The sequence below is a fragment of the Camellia sinensis genome, chromosome 5, assembly GCF_055761805.1.
Source record: "Camellia sinensis isolate YWXY chromosome 5, ASM5576180v1, whole genome shotgun sequence".
Lineage (NCBI taxonomy): Eukaryota > Viridiplantae > Streptophyta > Magnoliopsida > Ericales > Theaceae > Camellia > Camellia sinensis.
Window position 1 is genome coordinate 23,785,926 of NC_138965.1, and position 19,832 is coordinate 23,805,757.

At 38.7% G+C, this 19,832-nt stretch overlaps 1 protein-coding gene across 1 annotated transcript; it reads left to right on the forward strand.

Annotated features, from left to right (window-relative positions):
• Window positions 1–12,996: 12,996 nt before the first annotated feature.
• LOC114287250 (alpha/beta-Hydrolases superfamily protein) lies at window positions 12,997–17,808 on the forward strand. The gene is made up of 10 exons (XM_028230529.2): window positions 12,997–13,588; window positions 14,219–14,399; window positions 14,720–14,853; window positions 14,957–15,069; window positions 15,649–15,772; window positions 15,953–16,108; window positions 16,586–16,738; window positions 16,903–16,982; window positions 17,471–17,520; window positions 17,614–17,808. The coding sequence occupies exons 1-10, from the start codon at window positions 13,208–13,210 to the stop codon at window positions 17,745–17,747; spliced, it is 1,506 nt and encodes a 501-aa protein (XP_028086330.2). The 5' UTR covers window positions 12,997–13,207; the 3' UTR covers window positions 17,748–17,808.
• The last annotated feature ends 2,024 nt before the right edge of the window (window positions 17,809–19,832 follow it).

The window sequence follows — 19,832 nt, forward strand, 5'->3', positions numbered from 1 at the left end:
AATTATTGGATTCAAATTGAAGAGGTCGGTGGGAAAGTTGTTAGAAGAGTCTTATCCTTTTTCACGTCTTTGTTTTTTTTGCTTTTGTCGTCAATTCTCTTGGCCCAGCCTCTCTCCCTACTCCAACTCAAACCATAATACCGCACTTAATTACAACAAGAATATTTTCACAATGATAATTATGGCTCCGTTTAGGAAGAGTTATTTGGAATTTTTTTGATTATTTTAGACACAAAAGATAAAATAGATTACTTTAATCACAAAAAATAAAATATTACATTCAATCCATAATCATTACTCTTTTTTCACAAAAAAACTAAAAAAGTCAAAAATCCAAAAAGTCATTCCTAAATCAGACTTTTTAGCCAAAGCTAAAATAGTAAAAAAAGCCAAAAAATCAACTCACTTTCCAAACGACACCTATAGAGTTATAGTTTTTTTTTTTTAACTAATAACCCAATACAATTAAAGCATATATTTAATTTTTTTTTTTTTAATTTTTCCTAAAGCATTACTAAAAAAACGTTGATGTACTTTCAGCCTTTGCAGTTTGGCTTGTAAGTTTATTTTGCTTAGAAAGTTTGGGTAAATAATACATACCTCTTTTATGGTTAGGAGTAAGTGTGGGGATATATTTCTTGGGTACCAACACGTGGCATGACGACGCCGACGTGTTTGGCCGAGGTACCACGTGTCATGAAAATTACGCCGAGGTGATCTCGGAGTTGCCGAAGTTGTCTCCGAAGATATCGGAATCCGAGATAAGCGGATAAGGGACAAGAGTCCTAGGACAAAGAGGGGACTTAGCCAAGATAAGGATAAAGCTCTTAGGGAGTTTATCTTCATCTCTTGAGAAATCCTAAGTAATCACTAAATTGAAGTCTATAGAAGTCATGCTTCTAGTAGGCCTTGGATTGAGTTAACTATAAAAGAGAGGCACCCCCATGGGTCTAAGGTACGTAGTTTTATACTCAAGCTTGTGAGTTTAGCATTTGATTATCTTTGAGAGATATACTGACTTGATCGTTGGAGTGCCCCCGGGTAGAGGAGCCACTGCCGGAGCCCTTTCTTTCTGTTACAGGTTACTGGAGCCATCTATTCTGCCGGTGTTCTCCAGCTAATTACTAGGCGGGCAGAGTGGTAAGAAAATTACTTACACAATTTGGCGCCTTCTGTGGGAATCTTAGAAGAATAGATGGCCAGTGACGGACAAGGGGAAAACATTGGGGGCGAAACTCCTGTTGGGAGTGGTAGACCAATCGACCTTGACGTTGAAGGAGACAACCACAGTACAGAGAATCATGACCAGGGCCACGGAGAAAAAGACGTCGGCCAGGAGGGCGACGCTACAAAAAGGACAAACCAAAGCAAGTACTACAACGAAGATGACCTTCAGGTCTGGAGGGATAGGTGCTTACGAAGGGATGAGGAAGTAAAAGACTTGGCGAACAAGCTGGCAGACCTACAGTCAGTGGTCAACTTCATGATGCAAAACAATGTTATGCAGCCACCGTACCCGTTGCAAGATACACCGATGCCAGCAATTAACACCCAGAAGGGAGGAAGAAAAGCAATCCCTGAAGCCCTTCAGCACACCAGGAGTGCAAGCCACTCTCACCGACGCTCCAGGGAAGTCGGACGAGGGGAACCAAGGCAAGAAGAGTCCCGAAGGGCACATCGCATGAAGGATCCAGGGCCCAAAGAACATCGGCATGTTCCAGGGCAAGTGCTCTGCTTTGACACAACCCATGGAGAAAGATCGAAACGGGCCCACTACGAGGCCGAAAGTAGTGTGCCGAAAAGATTGAAGTCGGAAGATAGCCGAGCTCTAGGTAGGAGTAAAGAAGACTTGAGGGACTACTTCAAAAGGAGGCAGCAGAATGTTGAAACAGAGGTGACTTCTAAAGTTAAGCCGAGAACGCCATTCTCGGTGGAACTGGATAAATTTGAAGCACCAAAAAGATTCAGCATGCCGAGGTTCCAAATTTATGATGGTAAGTCAGACCCCAACTTTCATGTTGGACTATACCTGAATTCAATGGCATTATACAGTGGGAACGAGCGATTGCTCTGCAAAGTATTTCCATCATCCTTTGGGGAAATTGCATCCGATTGGTTCCATAAGCTGCCAAAGGGAAGCGTAAAGACATGGGAAGGCCTGGCCGAGATGTTTGTAGCCAGGTTTGTGACGAACAAGCTACAGCCCTTAAGGGTCGACGCCCTGATGGCTTTACGAATCACCAAGGAAGAAGGCCTTAGGGCCTACGCGAAGAGATACTACGAGGTGTTCAATCGAATACTCGAATGCAACCAAGAAGTGGCGGTCGTATCTTTCAAGAACGGCCTGAAAGATGACTGCCCACTACGGAAGTCATTGGCAAAAACACTGCCAAAAAGCATGGAAGAGCTCATGGCAAGAATTGAGAAATATGCCAGAGCCGAGGAAGACACATCGGGAAACAAAGAAATAAAGCAGGAGAAAGCAAACGGCTCGCCGAAGCGAAGCCGAGGTAACAACGGACCACCCAAACAAGAAACGGAATTGAAAGGCAAACTGGCAGTGACAACGGTGTTCCGAATCCCCATCCATAAAGTCCTGGATCAAATACGAAACCAACCCTATTTCAGACCTCCAGCAAGAGCACCAGGGGAATTCATGGGAAGAAACATGGGTAGGCGTTGTGCTTACCACAATGAAGAAGGGCACCCAACCCAGGGTTGCAGAGCCCTAAAAGCACACTTAGAAGACTTGGTAAGGCAAGGTCATCTGAGGGACCTTGTTGATGAGGCCAGGACCAGAGAAGAACAGGCAAGATTGCCTCAAGCACCAGCAGCTCCACCACCTCCAGCACAGCAACCACAGGCAGGAGGACCAAGGGTAGTTAATGTGATCCACTCAAGGGTCAACGAGAACGAAGTCAGAGGAGAAACCCAGAGGGTAAGGCATTTACAGCATGTCTACCAAATCGGGGAAAAAAGACCTCGGCCTGAAGAAAGCCAAGGACCAATGATAACCTTCACTAAAGCTGACCTAGAGATGGTCCAGCATCCGCATAATGATGCCTTGGTAATATCCCTCCAGGTTGGGGAATGCCAAGTAAAACGCATCCTAATAGATCAAGGCAACTCTTGTGACATAATGTATATCAGATGTTATAAGGAACTAGGCCTTCATCCTGACGACCTGGAAGAATCCAACAACCCTATGGTCGGCTTCAATGGAACGCTGACATGGCCACTGGGCGCAGCAAGCGTGGAAGTACAAGCCGGTACTAAGAAGATCAAAACAGAATTTATGGTAATTGACACACCCTCACCATATAACATCATCTTGGGAAGACCATGGTTGCATGTAATGGGGGCAGTTCCCTCAACATTACATCAACTACTACGGTTCCCCACAGAGCATGGAATTGAAGAAATCAGAGGAGATCAAACTGCAAGCAAAAAGTTGCTCCATGGCAGCAACAAAGTCCACTTGTAACATTCGAGAGCCAAAAGAGGCAGAGATTAAAGACGAGGACATAGAGGTCCTAGATGATGTCGGCAAGGAGCCAACCGAAAAGAGTAAAGAGACACTAAAGAAAATCCTAGTCCAGGAGGGCAACGAAGAACGTTTCTTTCTTCTCGGTTCAGGTTTAGCCGAAGAAGAAGAAAAAGAACTGGAAGATTTTTTAAGAGCCAACATTGAAGTGTTCGCCTGGACACCTTATGAAATGCCTGGCATTGACCCCAAGGTCACTTGCCACAGACTGAATGTCGACAGGTCGGCCAAACCTGTGATTCAACGAGCCAGAAGACCAACGTTGACGCACGTCGAAGCAGTAGAAGAAGAAGTAGACAAACTTCTGGAGGCCAGGGCCATCCGCGAAGTTCACTATCCGACATGGTTGTCCAACACAGTAGTAGTGAAAAAGAAAAACGGTAAATGGAGAGTCTGTGTAGACTTTACCAGCCTCAACAAAGCTTGCCCCAAAGACAGCTTTCCTCTGCCCAAGATTGACCAGTTAGTAGATACAACTTCAGGGCACGAAAGGATGAGTTTTTTGGATGCATACAGGGGATACCACCAGATTGCCATGTACCCTCCAAACGAGGAGAAGACTGCGTTCATCACCCCTAAAGGCTTGTACTGTTACAAGGTAATGCCTTTTGGGCTGAAAAACGCAGGAGCAACTTACCAAAGGTTAGTAACAAAAATGTTCAAGCACCTAATTGGCAAAACGGTAGAAGTCTACATCGATGACATGGTCGTGAAGACCAAAGAATCTAAGGGACATCTTGCCGACCTAAAAGAAATTTTTGATATACTAAAAACATACCGGCTCCGACTCAACGCATCAAAGTGCGCGTTTGGAGTTGGATCAGGTAAATTTCTAGGATATCTGGTAACAAGAAAGGGCATAGAGGCCAGCCCAGACCAAATCAAGGCCATCCTAGAGCTGCAGAGCCCGACGTCGGCAAAACAGGTTCAGATGCTTACTGGAAGGGCCGCAGCCCTAAACAGATTCATCAGTAGAAGCTCAGATAAATGCAGACCTTTCTTCAACTTGGTGAAAAAAGCCATAGACTTTCTGTGGACAGAAGAATGCGAAACCGCTCTAGCCGACCTAAAGAAGTACTTGACCACAACTCCGGTTCTTTCTAATCCAGAACCAGGGGAAGAACTGTTTTTGTACTTGGCAGTTTCAGAACACGCAGTAAGTGCAGTACTCATCCGAGAAGAAAAAGGGGAGCAAAAAGTGGTTTATTATGTAAGTAAAACCTTGGCCAGTGCAGAAACAAGGTATCTGCCGCTAGAAAAATTAATGTTGGCCTTAGTAATGGCTTCAAAGAAGTTGAACTATTATTTTCAGGCACACAAGATTGTGGTCCTAACAGAGCACCCACTAAAGTCCTTGTTACAACAAGGAGACTTGACAGGAAGGATAGCAAGATGGGCAGTGGCCCTGGGTCAATATGACCTGGAGTTCAGGCCGAGAACAGCAATAAAGGGCTAAGTTTTGGCCGACTTCGTGGCAGAATTCACCCCAGAAACCATGGAACATTGGGCTCCGTTGAGCCGAGATGAGCAGCATCCCTGCAAACAAGGAGAAGCCCAGCCAAAGGCAAAGGAACAAAGAAAGGAAAAACTCAGACCCTGCAGCATCTACATCGGCGATTCATTCAGACTTTTCGTCGATGGAAGTTCAAACCGTCAGGGAGCAGGGGCAGGGGTACTGCTGATATCTCCTGATGGAGAAATAATAGAACAGTCCATCCGTTTGGGGTTCAAGGCCTCAAACAATGAAGCGGAGTACGAAGCATTAATTGCAGGGCTAAAACTGGCAGCAGCAGCAGAAGCAGATGAGGTAATAGTTTTTTGTGATTCACAACTTATTGTTAACCAGTCAACAGGTGAATTCGCAGCTAGGGACGAAAGGATGTCGGCATATGCAAAAGAGGTCATTAGATTAGCAACTCTATTTCAGAACTGCCGACTACTCCAGGTTAGCCGAGATGACAACACCCACGCCGACGCGTTGGCTTACCTGGCAAGTTCAATTCAGACTGGAAAAACAAGAACAATTATGATCGACTACATGTCGGGCCCGAGCATAGGACCAGAGAGCACAAAGCAGCAAGCAATGTGTGTGGACATGGGGCCAAGCTGGATGGATGCAATTATCGCATTCCTGAAAGAAGGAAAATTGCCAGAAGATCGTAAGGAAGCACACAAAATCAAATTGAAATCTGCAAGATTTTGTCTGACAGAAGATGGACATCTTTACAGAAGATCCTTCACTGGACCCCTTTTAAGGTGCGTACACCCTTTGCAGGTTGAAGATTTCCTCTATGAAATCCATGAAGGAATTTGTGGAAGCCACACTGGGGGCAGATCATTAGCCCACAGGGCCATTACCCAGGGGTATTGGTGGCCCTACATGCAAAAGGATGCTGAAGCCTACGTGAAGAAGTGTGAACAATGCCAAAGGTTCGCACCTTTGATACATCAGCCAGCTGCTGACCTGAACCCAGTATCCAGCCCTTGGCCGTTCGCCCAATGGGGCATGGATTTGGTTGGGCAACTTCCCCAGGCAACTGGGCAAAGAAAATACTTGCTGGTAGCAACAGACTACTTTACAAAGTGGATAGAGGCAGAACCTCTTGCCAAAATCTGGGATGTGGACGTCAAGAACTTTATATGGAGAAACATCATCACCAGATTTGGCATTCCAAGAGCAATCATTACCGAGAACGGAACACAGTTTGACAGCAAACTCATCAAGAACTTTTGTGCCAAATTCAAGATCAAGAACTACTTTTCAACACCAAGCTTTCCCCAAAGTAATGGTCAAGCAGAAGCATCCAACAAAGTAATCTTGGATGGAATAAAGAAGAGGCTGCAGGCAGCAAAAGGAAAGTGGGTAGACGAGTTGCCCAACGTGCTTTGGGCATATCAAACTACGCCGAGAAGATCAACAGGGGAATCCCCCTTTGCCATGGCTTATGGCACAGAAGCTGTCATCCCATTGGAGATCGGTATCCCAGGGATCAGAACCCAGGGAGTAGAGAATGGCACTAACGACATAGTCTTAGCCCGAGATCTGGACCTCTTGGAAGAACGAAGAGAAAAGGCTGCAATTCAGCTAGCAATATACTAGCAGCAGCTTGCTAGAACTTACAACAAAAAGGTCAATCCAAGAGATTTTCAAGTCGGCGACCTAGTCTTGAGAAAAGTCGTCGGCAACAAAAAAGATCCCAGAGAGGGCAAGCTTGGCCCAAACTGTGAAGGACCCTACAGAATTACTTCAGTATTAGGCAATGGAGCTTATCGGCTTGAGGACAATGAGGGCAAAGCATTGCCCAGACCTTAGAATACTTGTAATTTGAAATTTTTTTATCATTAGATGTGCATCATTTTTTGGCCTGTATCATCAATAAAGTCTTTTCAAAAATTCTTTTCAAAAATTCTTTCAAACACATATAACTGATAAAATTACAAACTGATGTTTTCTGGAGACATGAATAATGAGAACCCAAGTAGAACTCAGGTTCACATTGGGGGCAGAAAGAAGAAGAATGCGTTTACCACTTGTTGAAATTTGTAGCAATTTACAAGTTAGTTAAAACTGAAATTAGACCGAGATGATGCTTAACCGAAGTTAAGCCGAGATAATTCCTTAATTCACTTGTTGAAATTTGTAGCAATTTACAAGTTGGAATTAAGCTGATTCCTTGTCTTCACTTGTTGAAATTTGTAGCAATTTACAAGTTGGAGTCAAGCTGATTCCTTGCCTTCACTTGTTGAAATTTGTAGCAATTTACAAGTTGAAGTCAGGCTGATTCCTTAATTCACTTGTTGAAATTTGTAGCAATTTACAAGTTGGAATTAAGCTGATTCCTTGTCTTCACTTGTTGAAATTTGTAGCAATTTATAAGTTGGAGTCAAGCTGATTCCTTACCTTCACTTGTTGAAATTTGTAGCAATTTACAAGTCGAAGTTAAGCCGAGATTACTATTTCTCTTCACTTGTTGAAATTTGTAGCAATTTACAAGACGAAGTAAAGACGAGGTTATAGTTTGCACACTTATAGCAATCTACATGATGATCCAATCAAAGAAGATGCTTAACACTTGTTGAAATTTATAGCAATTTACAAGATAATGTTAAGCCGACATGTGATCATCTGTTGAAATTTGCAGCAATTTACAGATTGAGGTAAACGCTTAGTATATTGTTTAAACACTTGTTGAAATTCATAGCAATTTACAAGTAGATCATTGTTATAAATGGAAGAAAACATTACAGTATATATTAACACTTGTTGAAATTTGCAGCAATTTGCAAGTAGGTTAAACCGAAATTACTGTTTACGTATTTGTTGAAACTTAAAAAGAAACTTCCAGTAAACATTGAATTGTATATGTTAAACACTTGTTGAAATTTTTTCAAAAGTTTTTCAGGACTGAATCTTGCCGAAATAAAGTTTGATGTTATTATACCCGAGGTACGTAACCCCGAGGAGATTGCACAGAGGTAGCAAAATGCAGAAGCAAATCAAGAAGACATTAAAAGATTGAGGCATCTATAAGAAAAAATTGTTCAGAAAAAGGCACATCGGCCATACAAAGAAACCTATATTGCCAAACAAACAAAAGTACAAAAAACATAGAAGTTATGATTCTTCTGCTTCAGAAGCAATTTGGGTCTGAACCTCAGCAGATTCCTGTGGAACTACTTCAGCGGCCTTCTTTGCTGCTAGTTCGGTATCAATCTCTGCAAGCGTTTTGTTAGGACTTCTTTCAGCTAATAGGAGGTCGGACGACAATACCTCTGTAACAGCTTCCCTAGGCGTCTCCCCGACCTCATCACCCTCTTCATCCAAAGTTAAGTCCAGGATGGGCTCAATTTGAGAAGGAGACTTGACCCCAGCATCACCCTTGGGTTTCTTCATCAAGGCCCCAGCATTCTGATCATCTTCATCCTCAGGCTCCGACCCAGATTCTTCTTCGGCTTGGCTTGGTGGAAATGGGAGAGGAATAGCGTCGACATTACGGAAAGACGAGTTAGCGGGGAGGTCAAGTCTTTTTAGCAGAGACATCCAACCAAGGGAAAATCCCCTGTTGCATGCTTCCCTGACTTGAAGCTTGTACTCCTCAGCGACGTCAGCCATGCCCTGCGCATAAGCCTTTTCATCAGCTTATTTGATTTCAGCCTTTTTCGTGGCCAAGGCCTCCTGAAGCTCCTTCTCGGGTTGGGTAGCCTTATCCTCGGCTTCATTTTTCTGCGCTTCGGCAACTTTTTTTATAGCTTCAGCAGCCTCGGCCTTTTCTTCGGCCAAAGTTTGGGCTTTAGTAGCAGCCTCGGCCTGGTCTTCCAATTTCTTCATTTTTGCTTGAAGACCCTTATTGATCTTCTGGAGTGCAGAATACTCCTTCTGCAAGTCAGTTAACTTCTCCCTGTTCTCAAAAGATTGCATGGAGAAGGAGTGGGCATGCTGAACAGCCTGAAAGAACACAAAAACAAGAAGTTATTACAGAAGTTTTATAAACAAATAAGGAAAAGACAGGTCACCAAGTGAAGACACTTACTTGAACACAGTGTTGAAGCATGAAAACATAATTTTCATACTCACTCATTCCAGCATTCTTTTCCAGATCACCTGGGTGAAGAAGAGCTGTACTAAGGGCAACGCCGACATTAATGTCGTCGGCGCTGTCAGTAGCCATGACCGGCTTGTCCTCCAGGGTAATCTCAGGCGTCCAAGGGACGTTTGGCACCTTGGATTTTGAAGTCATTGCAGAGGAGGACCTCGGCTTCTTTGATTGGGTAGACTCGGAGGGCTGGGTCTCGGCAGACCTTTTCGCAGGAGCAGAAGAAGTCTTTTTACTCTCAGCCAGTTTTGAGATAGGCAAACTATCTTCAGCCTCAACAGCCTTGGCCTTAGGCTGGGCCTTCTTGATTCTTTTCGGCTTCGGTGGGGGCATTGGTTGGGTCGGTACAACATCAGCATCAGTCGGAAGGTCGGCTAGGAGATTTTGAGCAATTGGCTTTGCGCGACCCATTTCGGCAATTTTGATAAGACGGCGCCGACGTTTTCTTTCTGGTATTGGGATCAAGTATGGGGCTGAAGAAGATGGCAGATCGACTGGATCAGAAGTGGATCCTTCGTCTGCTCGTGGTATGGAAGCAATGGAAGGAGTTGTGGCAGAAGGTGGAGAAAGACTCTTTTTCTTTCTTTTTGGGACGTCGGGCAGTGTGGATTTGTATGTCGGGATAAAATTTAGTAGCAAGGGAGCCTTGCGCTTGTGGATTGGAAGGTCAAGGAGCTTCTTTAAACCTTTTCCTGGGAAGAACGATTGGCGAAAGTTTTTTGGCGGTTGATGAAGATTTGCAGGACAAGCAAACAGTCATTAGAAACAAACAAAGTTTTAAAGACTTGGAAAAGGAATAACTAAGTATTGGCACTGGGCTCTTACCCTTGCCCTCTTTAATTGTTCGAGGAAGAGGGTAGAGGTGAACATCTTCGTCTAGGCCAAATTCCCAATTTCTCGAAGCAATGACAAAGTCATCCCCGGCTCCCTTGTTGGAATCCGGGAGGTCGGCTACAATTTTGAACTCGGTAGACCTCGGCTTGAGGTAGTAGACATAACCTCTTTTCTTCAGGTTAAGGGGGCACATGGTATAACAAAATTGGATATCGACAAGGGTGATCCTAACGTTCTCTTGCCTAGCCAGGGCTATGATACCATTAATCACTCGATAAGAGTTGATGGTAAGTTGCATAGGGTTCAACCTATAGAAGTGGAGAACCTCGCGAAAGAGGGGATTGAGTGGAAGCCGGAGTCCACATTCAGTAAAGGCTACAATAGGAAAGGGCATCATATGATCTGTGGGCATGATGAAATCATCATCCCCAGCAAGCCTAAGGTGAACATCGGCTGGGATGGAGAACTCCTGCCTAAAGTATTCAAGTTTTGTTGGGGAATTTACTCGATGTCTCCACATATCCATAACGTCGGCCTAAGTTCAGAAAGCTGTGTTTCAGAAAATAGGTGTTTCAAAAGGGTTACTAGAACCTCGGTTTCAAAACCTGGGAAAGGACTGGTAAAGTTTGTTTTAGTTTTTCCTAAAGATTGAAGGTTCTCCAAGACAAATCCCAAACCTAAAAATATAAAGATGAAGATCGGGGGCACAGATCTGGTAAAAAAAAAACAAAAAAAACAGAGAACAAAAACGAAATTTCAGAGACAAGAACAGGGATGGGCTATCAAGAACACGAAGAATACAAAGGGTTAAAGGCCAAGAACAGTAGTGAAACAGTGCAAGTGTTCATAAAATCATGAAATAAGACGCATTCAGGTGAATGGTTCACGAATAACACTTAAACAGAACAGTAATGGCAAAAAACTTCAGAAACAATCAAGAAATAGAAAAAGAGGGTAAGGGGGCCAGTTGCTTACCGGATAAACTGAAGCCGAAGCAATATTCGCCGAGACCAGACGACAGTTGTAACAGTAGCGAAAGCTTCGCGGAAATGGAAGAGTAAGGATGATCACAGAATTTGGGACTTAAAACAATGGCGGATTCGAAGAATGCTAGAACTTTTGGAGAGAGAGAAAACAAGAAATCAGAATGCAAAAAGTGAAGAAAAGAAAAGGAAAAGAAAAGGTTTGTAAAAAACTTAAAACGCCGGCAAAACAGGGCATTTATTGCGCCTGGAGCACCGGATACGTCAGACGGCGCAAACGAATAAATGACAGCTTGCAGGCGCGTCACAGACACAGGCCAATAAAGACAAAGCACGTAAAAGGAACGGTTAGATGTGCATGACAGCTCATGCGCGTGATAGAGTACATTTGAATTTTTATTCTCCGAAGAGAACACATCGGCTTAAAAATAAATTATCTCGGTCAAACAGTTTTTGAGCCACTATGCAGAAAGAAATATCGATGTAGGTTCCATCACCTCAGGATGCCGAGGTAATAGAACCTAGGGGGCAGTTGTGGGGATATATTTCTTGGGTACCAACACGTGGCATGACGACGCCGACATGTTTGGCCGAGGTACCACGTGTCATGAAAATTACGCTGAGGTGATCTCGGAGTTGCCGAGGTTGTCTCCGAAGATATCGGAATCCGAGATAAGCGGATAAGGGACAAGAGTCCTAGGACAGAGAGGGGACTTAGCCAAGATAAGGATAAAGTTCTTAGGGAGTTTATCTTTATCTCTTGAGAAATCCTAAGTAATCACTAAATTGAAGTCTATAGAAGTCATGCTTCTAGTAGGACTTGGATTGAATTAACTATAAAAGAGAGGCACCCCCATGGGTCTAAGGTACGTAGTTTTATACTCAAGCTTGTGAGTTTAGCACTTGATTATCTTTGAGAGATATACTGACTTGATCGTCGGAGTGCCCCCGGGTGGAGGAGCCACCGCCGGAGTCCTTTCTTTCTGTTACAGGTTACTGGAGCCATCTATTCTGCCGGTGTTCTCCAACTGATTACTAGGCGGGTAGAGTGGTAAGAAAATTACTCACACAGTAAGTATAATTAATCTCATATTTTTGATATACTGATATCAATCTCTTTTTTCATATGATTAAAGCCCCTAAAACTAACACAGATAGGTAAACATTAAAATAAACAAACATAAATATATGTTTTATTTAAAAATGGATGACAATATTAATTTTTTTATTTATTCGACTAATGAATTACTGATAAAAAAGAACTTCATTATTATGTAGACTAAAACCTGAAGAGATGTCAATGTGATTACGCCAAAAGTGTAAAGCAAATTATTTTTTCTCCAAACCTGAGAAGAGGCGAGTGCAATTTACTCAAAAAGTTTTAAATCGTTCGTCATGGATATGTAAATTATGTTTGCTTGTATATTAATAAACTATTATTAGTTAGTGGAGATTAAATTTATGAAATTTCATAAAAATTCTCATTATACAAAAAGTTTTTTGGGTGGATATTATACAAAAAGTTGATTTTGATGTTTTTATAAAGTGTGGCAAAATAGTTTTTTAACTGTTTGATCATGTACTAACAATCCCAATTTCTTTCATTTATTCTCCATCCAAATAAATAAGTGAGATTCCCATCTATAAAAATAATAATAATAACAAGTGAGAAATTACGTTTTTTATTTTTTATATTTTCATACCATTTTTTTTTCTCTTGACTGTTTATATAGTTTGAAAAATTACAAATAATCTCGTGTTAAAAATTTTTAATTAATAAATTAACAAAAAAAATTAAATTTTTAATTATTCTCCTATACAATAATAAAATTATTTAAATTATTAATTGAAATATATTTTTAATATTATTAAAAACTGTTAATTGATTTAATAATTTATTAATAAAAGAGAGCATTTGTTATATGATTATAAACTTAAAAGGACGAAATCTAATTCTAAAATCAGAAAAGAGATAATTTATATTTTAAACAAATTTTTGTAATTTATTTATTTAAATTTTTTTCACCTCACAATCCAAAGTGTGTCATGTGATTGTTACCAGCTAAACATGATATATGGAGGTAAACAAAGATGACCATAGTTGCTTCTCCAAAAATGGTTGAAGATACTCTCTCTCAGGCTACTCAATGCCAACCAGAAAATTACAAAAAAAGCCAACTTTAAAAAGTTGGTACAAAACAGACCCTGAAATCACACAGATATAGAGATAGAGAGATAAGAGAAGAGAGAGAATGGCTTCATCTTCTACCTTCCTCTTCCTTCTTCTCTTCACCATATCTTCAACAACAGCAACAATGCAATCAATACCCACATACTTTCCAAGATCAACATATCAATCTTCTCTACAAAAACAAGCAAAGGACTTAGTTTCAGAGCCAAAGATACCATATGAGACCCATTACTTTCCTCAGCTCCTAGACCATTTTACATTCAGACCCCAGAGTTCTAAAATCTTCTACCAAAAGTACCTCATCAACAGCCATTACTGGCACCATGGAGGGCCCATCTTCGTCTACACTGGCAACGAAGGCAATATTGAGTGGTTCGCCGCCAATACTGGCTTCATGCTCGACATTGCTCCCAAGTTCCAAGCTTTGCTAGTCTTCATTGAAGTACACTCACTACCCATCATTTCAATAATTCAAATTCACTATCTGGGTATCACTCAAAACAGGCTTGGGATCTTCTGTTCTCAAATTTCACTGTCCTGTTCATAATAGAAGAATTTGGGGACAGAGATCGTTGATCCTTGGACTTAATTCTGATGGGTTTTAAAGATCTTAGTGTATTTATTATTATCTGGGTATTCATGAAATCAATCTCTGTGATTGAGTTTTGAAGAAGGGTTGCTGAGATTGCTTCTGGGTTTTGTTTGTATTGTGTGATTTTTTCAGAACAAGCACAAAATGGTTTATTCTCACATTTCGCTATCCTTGTTCGATTATGTCTTGAGATTCTTACATAATTCAATATCAGCAAGCATTTTTAGACAGAAGAAAGGAATTTGGGGACACAGATTCTTGACCCTTGAACACACACTCCCTTCTGTGGTTGTTTTCTCGAGTCTTAGAAGCACTACATAGTGGTACTACACGTACAAGTAGACTTAAATTTTGATGGGTTTTTAAGATCTTATTAATTGGGTATTTATGAAAACAATCTCTGTGACTGAGTTTTGAAGAAGGGTTCCTGAGATTGCTTTTTTTTTGGGTTTGAATTGTGTGATTTTTGTGATTTTTCAGCATAGGTTTTACGGAGAATCAATGCCGTTTGGGAAGGACTCCTACAACTCTGCAAAGACATTGGGGTACTTAAATTCACGGCAAGCATTGGCTGATTTTGCAGTTTTGATTAGGAGTTTGAAGAAGAATCATTCTTCTGAGGAATCCCCTGTTGTGGTCTTTGGTGGGTCTTATGGAGGAAGTAAGTTAAAAATGAGTCCCTCTACTAGGTTTTGATTTTATCAGATGATTTGGTCTGACATGAGAGTGGATCTGTAAGAGGGGAATCTCTTGTGCTTTGTGAATCAATCAATTTAGGTTTGTTTGACTGTTTATACCTGCCATTAATATGGAATTTTCTTGCACTAGTTTCATTGATTTCAAGGATGATTTGCATTTATGGAACAGCCATTAATGCCCTATATTGTTTTCTCAATGGAGCTTTTAATGACCCAGTTGGTACTTTTGCTTTATCCTATGTTCATAATGATAGTACTCTCTCTCTCTCTCTCTCTCTCTCAGTGTTGGCTGCCTGGTTTAGACTGAAATACCCACATATAGCAATTGGAGCTTTAGCATCTTCAGCCCCAATCTTGCAGTTTGATGATATAATCCCCTGGTCTAGCTTCTATGATGCTGTTTCCAAGGATTACAAGGTCTGTATGAAAAAGGGCTAAAGTAACTCTCTCTCTCTCTCTCTCTCCCCCCAACTACTCTTTCTGTTTTTCCATTAATTTTGATTATTAAGCTCATTTGCAGGATGCAAGTGTGAATTGCTATGAGGTGATAAAGGGGAGCTGGCAAGAACTGGAAGCTCTGTCAGCTCAAAAAGAAGGGTTGGCTGAACTCAGCAGAACTTTCAGAACTTGCAAGTGAGTTCAGTGACTAAATAGAAAAGGAAAATTGGAAAAGAAAAGGGAAGAAAATAGATGAACATCTTAGGAGTTTTATTATGATTTTTCCTTCTGATGCACCATTTGGAGTCTTCAATAATCTTAATTGTCCCTTGCACTTAGACTTTTTTAAATTGTCTTAGTTGTCCATCAACTCAACTTAGGGTCAAACTCAAAAGGCCTCAAGTTGCAAACTCACATATAAGCATCTTCAACCAAACCTAAAAGCTTTGAGTTGCAAAGGTGGGTCATACCACTTTGGTTGAAGATATTCTTGAAGATGCTCGATCATTCTTTACTAGTTTCAAGTTGCCTTTTGAGTTTTAGTGGAAAAGAAAATGCTTTCTTTCTCACAACTTTTACTAGCAAATAAAGTGAAAATGTGTATTTTATTGTGTTTAGGTTCAAAGCATGTTCCCTAAATAAAAACATTAAAAATTGATAGCTATTAGTTGGGTCACATGTTTAAGGAGGGAATGTTTGAACTTTGGATTCTGATTTTTATTCATCACTTTCTTCTACCTTTTGTTCTCTCAAGATAATTTCCTCCAATTTCAGGAATCTTCAGTCAGTGTATTCAGTTAGAAACTGGTTATGGACAGCTTTTGTTTACACAGCCATGGTGAATTACCCAACAAAAGCCAATTTCATGATGCCATTACCTGCTTACCCTGTGCAAGCGGTACGATTTTTACATGCATTAACCCACATGAATTTGAGATTCTAAAAATTTAGTTTCAAATAAGACTGTGTGCATTTGACCCTCCCTAGACGTTACAGTGGTGTGAGTCTCTTGCATTCAGACTGCCCTTTTTTAGTTTCAAATATCTTCCAATAACCCTTTTTCTGTTTTTGACTGAAGATGTGCAAGATTATTGATGGATTTTCACCTGGAGCTACCAAGCTTAGCAAAGTTTTTGCAGCTGCAAGCTTATATTACAACTATTCGCAGACACAAAAATGTTTTGAATTAGAAAATGGGACTGATGTTCATGGCCTCCATGGTTGGGACTGGCAGGTATAGAAATTGTGTTCTATTTATTGCAATACAAACTATCAGTATTGTTAAGCTGATTACCTCCCACCACTCGGCACCCCCTTTTGCATTGTGCCTCAATTAGGTAAAATATATCTAACCTGAACCCAATTTGGATATGCAAGTTCTGAATGCAGACTATTGTTCAAAACCAACTCAATTTGAATTCAGAGATAATCCAAACTTGGACTTGTTTAACCGATTAATCTGATTTTGTAAGTAAAATTCATGTTCAAACTTCAGTATGGGAATAGGATTGGTAAGAAAACATCATCCTAAATTCATGTTCAAACTCCAATATTTTAATGATTTGTAGCTTTTCTACACATGTTGAATATGCAAACCAGTATTCAGAACAACCCACAATTCTATAAATGTTACCTAGATTCTCTACTCTTGTACTACTTCTACTAAATCATTTTTACTAACAATATACTTTCTTGCTAATGGTTTTTCCAGGCATGTACGGAGATGGTAATGCCAATGACTTGTTCCAATGAAAGCATGTTTTCTCCATCTTCCTTCAATTACAAGGAGTTTGCAGACAATTGCAAGGAGAAATATGGAGTTATGCCTCGACCACACTGGATCACTACTGAATATGGTGGCAGTGTAAGTTTTAATACAAAGTTTTGCTTTTTCTTTTTCATCTCCTTTCTTAATGTCTTATCTTTCTCCTTGTGGTTGCTGCAAAGATTGAAGTAAACAATAGTCTGTTTTGAACACGGGTTTTTCCATAAATTCATCTCTTTGCTCACTGTTTCTTACATATGCAGAGAATTGAGCTAGTGCTCAAGAGATCAGGCAGCAACATCATATTTTCTAATGGAATGCAAGACCCTTGGAGTAGAGGCAGGTAGCAACAACATTGTATTTTGATTATTTTTTATTATTATCGCATTTATATTGACTCCAGAATCTTGATTGTTCCCATCAATCCATTACGAGTTGAAGCTTGTGTGAGCTTGAGCTCATGGCAATGCTATACAGTATATATCAAAGCTCCTTAAACTGGTTTATTTGATTATCACTTCATTTATTGGATTGCATCAATCTACTTTGTGATTGAATATGAAAAATTGTCATTCCAAGTAGCATAGATCTGGGTAATATATCTGACTTTTCCTAGACATCTCAGTGACAGGAACCTCGTATATAGAGCTGCCTCTTTTAAGTATTTCTTTACATGTCGTTTGCGGTCTCTTATCGATTCTCATCCTCCTAGAATAGAAATGATTCAGCAGCCTTACCCTCCTAATGTCAACTATTTTAAGTATTGATGCTTATAATTGATCTACATGTAGTGTATCCAACTAATTCAAAAAATTTGAATTATGTACTCAGTGTGCTGAAAAACATATCGGCTACCATTATAGCATTGGTGACTGAGAAAGGTGAGAGCCTTTTCATATATTCATCATTTTACCCATTTCCCACTTGTTATGTTGAAAAGTTTACTGACTGTCCACTAATCCATCTCTAAATAGGGGCACACCATGTCGATTTTCGGTCTGCAACAAAAGAAGATCCAGAATGGCTTATTCAGCAGAGGAGGAAAGAAGTGGAGATCATTCAGAACTGGATAGATGAGTACTATATGGATATTGAACAAGAAAGATAAATGATTTGCTCAAGAATGTTCTCTATCTAATGCTAATTTCAAAGAACAAGTGTTCAAACAAGTTGATGTCTCCAATTTTCTCCACCACTCATGTACACCTACATGGCATGTTTGATTGGGTGAATTAGAGCATGAGATTGAGATTATTAATCCGTGGGTCCAATTATTCTATGTTTGTTTTAACATTTTGGTTTAGGATTATTAATCCAATCGATAATTAATCCAACAAATTTGTAGGATTATTAGTAATGGGGTAGGGGTGGAATTATTAATCCAATGGATATTAATTCAATTGGATAATGAATACTACACAAATTTAATTGGATTATTAATACTTCACTATTATTAGTTTTGTGAATCAAACATGACTTGAGTTTTGTTTGTTTACTCCTTTTTGGGTTATTGAGTCATTTTGGCAAAATTTCATATTTAACCGTAACTATAATTTGGCAAAAACTTATAAAAGCTAGCTTTTTTTGCTTTTTTGTTTTTCTAAACTTTTTTCAATTTTGAGTCAAAGTTCGTCTCAACTAGACAATTCTAAAATTTTTAAAATTGAGTCAATTTTGAAATTTTGCTAAGTAGGAAAAAAAACCCATTTTAAAAATTAAAAAAAATATATTTTTATATATTTCGAATTTAATTATTATTATTATTTTTTTTTTTTTTTTTTTTAGAATCATCTAATCGAAATGAATCTAGAAAATAAAGAAGTTTGAGTTAATTCTTCAAAAAATTTATTAAAACGAAAATAAATCAAATTAAAAAAGGTAAAAAAAAGTCAACTTCAAAACAAGTTGGCTAGTATTTTTGTATATGATATGAAATAGATCTAGGGGAACTCTTCAAGCATTTTTAGATGATATAATGGACTGTACCTTACCAATCTCATTAATAATCAACTTGAGACCTAGAACACTTTGGCATAGAACTACTTTATAATTGGATCATTTTTTTGATGTATATGCACTTGTACATGGCTTCATAAGCTAACCCGTTCGGAGACTTGGGTTGATGGCAAAAAATTCATTAATATAATAATTTATTATATCATTATTTTTAGTTTCTTTCTTTTTATAAAAAGTTAAAAAACTAATTATAATAATCAATTTCTAAATGAGGGTAAGAAGAATCTTTAATATCTATATAATATTTTGGAGTGATTTGAGAAGTTGATTAAAAATTAATTTTTTTATTTTTTTTATTTTTTATATATAAAAAATATAAAAAATAACATAACACAAAATAGATTAAAAAATTAAAATTTAGCTTTCTAATGGACTTGCCAAATTGTCCCTTTATAAATTGATTTTCAAACGCTACAAGTGGAAGTGAGAAAGTCAACTTTTAGGCCTTGTTCAACCAGGCCAGTTCCCGAGGCCAAGTGAAAATTGTAATTTATTATTATTATTATTTTCTTAAAATTTAATAAAAATATACTGTAATAAATTTCGAAGATTTAACATAAGTATATTAAAGTCACATTTAGAAATAAGTTATTTTAGTAATTTTTTAATTTTTTATAAAATAATATACAAAAATATAGAGAGTGATGTAATAATTTATAATAATTTTTTTAATTTTTTAACTAAAATATGTAATTGCCAAACGAGACTTAAGTTTCAAATAATACTACTTACCTAAAAAAAAAAATTAAATAATATTTAGGCCTTATTTGGCTACATGAGATTTTATCAAAAACTTTATATATATATATATATAAAACATTGCAAAAAGTCAACACATTCTCATTATTTTTCTGTAAATATTTTCATAAAAAATCAAAAAGTACTAAAAAAGTCAATTTCCAAACCACCTCTTAATTTCATTTTTCTCAAAAATTCGCTAGTTATATGAATAAAAAAAATAATATTATTATCCTTTTTTGTTAAAATACATATTTTACATTACTTATTTTGTATATTTACATTTTTTTACATTAATTATAATTTTTTAACCTGGTTAAAAAAGAGATTAATATAATTATTTTAAAATTTTAAAATTATATTTATTTAAAATTTTAAAAAAGATCCGTGTAATTTTAATTTTGTTTTTATTTTTTTATGAAGACCTTTGACAGTTATA

Bases quoted from the DNA above. Each gene is read 5' to 3' on its own strand.
- LOC114287250 (XM_028230529.2), top strand. From the start codon at position 13,208: ATGGCTTCATCTTCTACCTTCCTCTTCCTTCTTCTCTTCACCATATCT. The intron at 14,854-14,956 runs GTCTGTATGAAA...GCTCATTTGCAG, and splicing joins CTGTTTCCAAGGATTACAAG to GATGCAAGTGTGAATTGCTA. The intron at 16,739-16,902 runs GTAAGTTTTAAT...TTACATATGCAG, and splicing joins CTACTGAATATGGTGGCAGT to AGAATTGAGCTAGTGCTCAA.